This window comes from Aquarana catesbeiana, linkage group LG02, assembly GCF_042186555.1.
Source record: "Aquarana catesbeiana isolate 2022-GZ linkage group LG02, ASM4218655v1, whole genome shotgun sequence".
NCBI lineage: Eukaryota > Metazoa > Chordata > Amphibia > Anura > Ranidae > Aquarana > Aquarana catesbeiana.
This window is the reverse complement of record NC_133325.1, coordinates 546431697-546437612: the sequence shown is the minus strand read 5'-3', so window position 1 is coordinate 546437612 and position 5916 is coordinate 546431697. Positions and strand designations below refer to the sequence as shown.

Sequence of the window (5916 nt, the reverse complement as noted above, 5' to 3'; positions counted from 1 at the left end):
CCATACACCCATAGTTCAATTTTGTTCAGCTGAGCAAAAGAAATTTAACAGATTCCTCTATCCTGGCTAAACAGCACAGATGGACAAATCCCTAGCTGTGACTATTGTATTGTATTTGACCGCCGGCTTGCAAAAAACCCAAATAGTGCCTGCATCTGATTAGTCAGATTTTCACCCAGCTTCTTTGATTTTACAATTGAAGGATGTCAGGTAGGGTGGTGCCGACAGGGCCATCCACTGACTGGTTCCATTACGGCCAACTAAAAGTGTATTTCAATATTTGCAGCCAAATTGGGATAAAACCTACTTTATATTTGTTACGTGTCTCTATTTACATTTACATTTATACAGCCTATCTTAACCATTTCAGCCCCGGAAGGATTAACTCCCTTAATAACCAGGCCATTTTTTGCGATACGGCTCTGTGAGGCTTTAACGGACAATTGTGCAGTCGTGTGACGCTGTACCCAAACAAAAATGATGTCCTTTTTTTCCCACAAATAGAGCATTCATTTGGTGGTATTTGATCACCTCTGTGGTTTTTATTTTTTGCGCAAAAAAAAAAGACTGACAATTTTGAAAAAAATATATATTTTTTACTTTCTGCTATAATACATATCCCAAAAAAATATATAAAAAATTATTTATTTGTCAGTTTTGGCCAATATGTATTCTGGTACATATTTTTGGTAAAGAAAAATCGCAATAAGCGTTTATTGATTGTTTTGCGAAAAAGTTATAGCGTCAACAAAATAGGGGATAGATTTAGGGACTTTTATATTTATTTATTTATTTTTTTACTAGTAATGGCGGCGATCTGCGATTTTTAGCAAGACTGCGACATTACAGCGGACAAATCTAACCCCAAGTATGTGACACTATTTGGGGACCAGTGACATTATTACAGTGATCCGTGCTAAAAAATTAGGGGCTTGTTGGGACAACACAGAGATCGCTGTTCCTGATCACTAGGAACAGCAGATGTCTGAGTTGTCCCCTGTCAAAACTGGGATCCGCCTTGTTTACATAGGCAGATCCCAGTCTGCCTCTCTCCACCGTGATCCCACATGTGGGCCCACAATACCACATGCATGGACCGATGTACAGGTACGTCCGTTTGCGCAGCCGAGCCGCCTTGTCGCAGTATATATGTGGAAGGCGGTCAGCAAGTGGTTAAAAAAACTTGCAGTTTAGAATTTTTTTAGTTGCTCTGCTCTGGACCCCGCAGAAATTAAAATCTTAGGTAGTTCTCTTTGTTTATGAGGGGGCTGGGCAGCTGTGTTTGAGATACTTAATCTTGTCTGTGCAGGCAGATCTTCATTAAAAATTGTAACTTGATTCAAAAACTGTCTGCTCTAACAAAGGGTTAATGGTGTAGAGCAGGGATATGCAATTAGTGGACCTCCAGCTGTTGCAGAACTACAATTCCCATGAGGCATAGGAAGACACTGGCTGCCACAAGCATGACACCCAGAGGCAGAGGCATGATGGGACTTGTAGTTTTGCAACAGCTGGAGGTCCGCTAATTGCATATCCCTGGTGTAGAGTCTAGCTGACTTGGGACAGGCTCACTTGAACATTGATCAAGAACCCTTGCAGTCAGCCATGACAACACCTCTTGAGAAACATCTAAAAGAGAAGAAATATTTTTAAAAAACATTTTTATGCATACTGCATGAATGGATACACATAACAAACTTATGGTGGGGTTTTCAAAACTGCAAAAGTGGATATACTCTTTAAATCTGTGTTGCTCTGTGTAAAATATCAGACATAACAGAAATGTAAATAACCAAGTTATTGTACTTATATGTATATTTTATTGATCCATTTCTAAAAAAAAACACACCTTGCTATTATAAATGAAAAATAATTGCTTGCTACTGATAAGAGAAGCTTACTTTATCTGACCATGTCAAAATTAATTAAGCTTATCGAAAAGTGTAAACTGAATTTATTGTTTTTGATCAGTAAACATGTAAGCAGTTTATCCCTTATCTTCATACTATTTCAGAATACTCACTGGATTTGAACTGCATGAATATCAACACAAAACTAGAAAAATGATGGTGTTCCAAAACATAAAGGTTTCTTAAACGGTTGTCTTTTGTTGCTGGACTTTGCAGATCTTTTTATTTTGTACCATTTTTCCTAATTAGCCAAAAAGTGTATCTACTACATCAAATCACAGGATTTATTTTAATGTTCAAATGTTACAAATTAAGAATGGGCCATTTTAATGTTGCTAATGCAAGAGGGAGAAGAGAATTGGACTGTGACATCTTCCTGGTAGGGCTGTGTCTTAGCTGAGTAACTATAGGACCCTGTGCCTGTCAGCTTCCTCACTGCAATGCTGTGCATTAGATTGTTAGGGGCTGAGCTGCTTCTCTGGTCTCCTGCTCCCTGGATGTAGCTGTAGCTCTTGCAGACAGGTATGTGAAAAAACAAGTGGTTTTCACAAATACCTCTAAAAATCCTGACAATGAAAGTCATTTTTAAATATAAGCAGATATGCTATGGTTTGCAACAGCGCTATATGCAGGTGTATGCTGAAAAGGGTGGTAGGACTTGCAGGTGCTATATGGGGGGAGGTGTTATGAGAATCTAGACTGTGATGGGTAAAGGTTTATGGAAAATTATGATTATTTTATAGCTTGCTTTAAAGAAATCTGTGATAATCATATGTATATATGTAACCTAGCTAACACCCCCCCACACAAACACACACACATATATATATATATATATATATATATATATATATATATATATATATATATATATATATTTATGTGTGCCTGTCTGTCTCACGCAAACATACACGTCATGCTTTTATATGTATAGTTATATAGTGAGAGAGGTTGATTCTAGAACAAGCTTGCATACAGAATCTGCATTGTATATATGCTTACAATTCTACGTTGGTTATTTTTATTACTGGAAAATCATTCATCCAGCAAAATGGAATTAACCATTCGTACTTCTCCATGCAGGTCATATACACTTGCAGAATGCCAGGGAGGAGTCTGTTTGGATTTAAAGAAAACATCTCTCTAAATGAAGATACTACAATCAGAGACTCCTTACAGAGCAAACCCTAAGTTCAACCAGCCTTTCTCATTTCTGCATACACATGTTCTTCATGAAGAATGCATGCATTCCAAGAAAACGTAATTAAATGAAGTGGCTACTCAGTACTGGTTTATCATCAAGTGTTAACCTGCATTATAACAGTGGAGACATACGATGGTATACAATTTAGTAAGGAGTAATAATCTGCTGTGGGGATTACAAAACTCATAACATTGGATTATTATATGACAGGCAGACCACCAAGCCCAGATAAAGAAGAAGAATTTGCAGAAGTTCCAGCAATGCATCTATTTCCACAGTAATGATTGCTTACGCATTTAAATACAAGAATGGATGAAACTGTACTGGCACAGGAAGCAGCTGTATGTGACACATATCTACCTGAAATGTGACAACATTTGAGCAGATCCCTTTATCCCCTTCTTCCCTTGCCCTAATCTAACCTTCAACCCCCTCTTCCCTTTTTCCTTCTATTCCTTCATTTTGTTTATGTTAATCTTTTTTTCTCCACTGTAACCTTTGTTTCTGCATTTTTTGAATGCTTCTTTGCTTTACTAGCCCTCCCCCCCTTTGTGATCCTTATATACTTTCCACTTTTCTCTTGTCCCCATTCATTGTTGATTCTCTCAGGTCCCACCTCGCTTCTTGAGGGATGATGGGTGATGGTCTTGTGAGCAAGTGGGTGATGGTGACCTTTTGCCCAAATCATTCTCATGGATACCGCCCTTCCCTCTCTCACATGGAACTTTTCTTTCAATACTTCAGGGAGACATATTACAACAAATCCGCATTATGGCGCTCTCTTCATCATGCTTCTCATGGACCTAGTGGCAGTAGCCGGGAATGTTGCTGTTATGGGGGTCATCATGAGGACTCCATCCCTCAGGAAGTTTGTTCTGGTCTTCCACTTGTGTGTGGTGGATCTCTTGGCTGCACTTACACTTATGCCCTTGGCAATGTTGTCAGGAAGTGGAGGTACTTCCCTGTATGAAGGCCAGGGACTTGGGCAAATGGCCTGCCGTGCCTACCTCTTCTTGACTGTTTGTCTAACCAGCACAGGCATTTTGTCAATCTCAGCCATCAATATTGAGAGATATTATTATGTGGTTCATCCCATGAGGTATCAGGTCAAAATGACAATGGGACTAGTTAGTTGGGTACTGGCTGGAGTGTGGATTAAGGCATTGCTAACATCCCTAATCCCAGTACTAGGATGGAATCCTACTGTTCCTGGACATTGTAGTCTACAAGGAGGTGGCAACAGTGTCTTCCGTGCAGGGTTTCTTCTCTTTTACTCCTCCTTTTACTTCTTGTTGCCTTTGACCATCATAATTGTTGTCTACTGCAGCATGTTTAGGGTGGCACGCGTGGCTGCTCTTCATCAAGGGCCCCTCCCAACATGGATGGATACATCACTTCAGCACAGACGCTCAGAATCTCTCAGCAGTCAATCCACCATGGTGACAGGTTCTGGAGTTACACGTGGAACTCCTCAGCAGCGAGTGTCTGCTGGTGGCTCAGGAAGTGGTGGGAAAGCTGCAGCTGTATTGGCAGCAGTAGGGGGTCAATTCCTTTTGTGTTGGCTACCTTATTTTGGTTTCCATCTATATGCTGCACTGTGTTCTCTCCCTCCACTGCCTGGATCACGCTTAGAATGGGCAGTAACATGGATGGGATTTCTGTGCTTTGCTTCTAATCCAATTTTCTATGGTTGCCTGAATCGTCAAATCCGTGAAGAGCTAGGGAGATGGGTTGGTTGTTTTTTTAAGAGGAGTGGATCAAGGGAGGATGAGCTTCGACTACCTAGCAGGGAAGGGTCCATTGAAGAAAATTTCCTTCAATTTTTACAGGGAACAGGTTGTCCACCAGACACGCGGGCAGCAGTTCACATTTCCCCTAAAGGGGAACACCCCACAGTAGACTTTCGGATTCCTGGGCAGATTGTAGAGGAAACTTCAGAATTCTTAGAACAACCATGGGATTTGACAACAGTGGGCAGAGACTATACTAATACTTGCCCATCTTCAAAAACATGACCCTCATAATTTGTGTCCTGCTCTTGACAATCTACTTAACAAAAGTGTGATATAATGCAGAACTCTTTATAAGCATTTACTGTACTTAATTTAGAATATTTTCTAATTTCAGTTTACCTGGAATTGAATACTCTCCTCAGGAGTCATACTACAGTGAGTCCTCATCTCTCTAGACTTTCTACCAGCTGGCAAAGGTGTGGGTAACTTGCACTTTCCTTAGGCTCTCTTAATATGGATACCTACTTTTGAATTTCCATGAATTAGGTACATTTTAATACATATTCATATAAATGATTTAATTATAAAAAGGGACTTTACGCATAGAAATTAATATTGCATTTATTTAGCAAATTCAGCAATTCTCTCTAACCCTCAAACTAAGCATTAATCTAAATGATGGTTTCTATATTAATAAGGTTAAAAATCTTAAAGTGGTTGTAAAGGCAGAAGGCTTTTTTATCTTAATGCATTCTATGCATTAAGATAAAAAACCTTCTGTGTGCAGTAACCAACCGCCCCCCACCCCCGCCCCCCTGCTTTCCTAATACTTAAATGAGCCCCATCTCTATCCAGAGATGTGCATGAGTGCCTCAACTGTCTCCCTCCTGATTAGCTGAGACACAGCAGCGGCGCCATTGGCTCCCGCTGCTGTCAGTTAGCCAATCAAGAGAGAGTGGGGCGGGGGGGGGGCGAACCGTGGCTTTGTGTCTGAATGGACACATGAGCTGCGGCTCAGCTCGGGTGTACCCATAGCAAGCTGCTTGCTTTAGGGGCACTCGACGGGAGG

The 5916-nt window shown here is 40.4% G+C and overlaps 1 protein-coding gene across 1 annotated transcript; it reads left to right on the top strand.

The window, feature by feature from the left end:
• Window positions 1-2326: 2326 nt before the first annotated feature.
• GPR61 (G protein-coupled receptor 61) lies at window positions 2327-5323 on the top strand. Its single transcript, XM_073615898.1, has 2 exons — window positions 2327-2432; window positions 2994-5323. Exon 2 carries the CDS (start codon window positions 3807-3809, stop codon window positions 5127-5129), a length of 1323 nt encoding a protein of 440 aa, XP_073471999.1. The 5' UTR covers window positions 2327-2432; window positions 2994-3806; the 3' UTR covers window positions 5130-5323.
• Window positions 5324-5916: the final 593 nt, after the last annotated feature.

Bases quoted from the DNA above. Each gene is read 5' to 3' on its own strand.
- GPR61 (XM_073615898.1), top strand. From the start codon at position 3,807: ATGGATACCGCCCTTCCCTCTCTCACATGGAACTTTTCTTTCAATACT.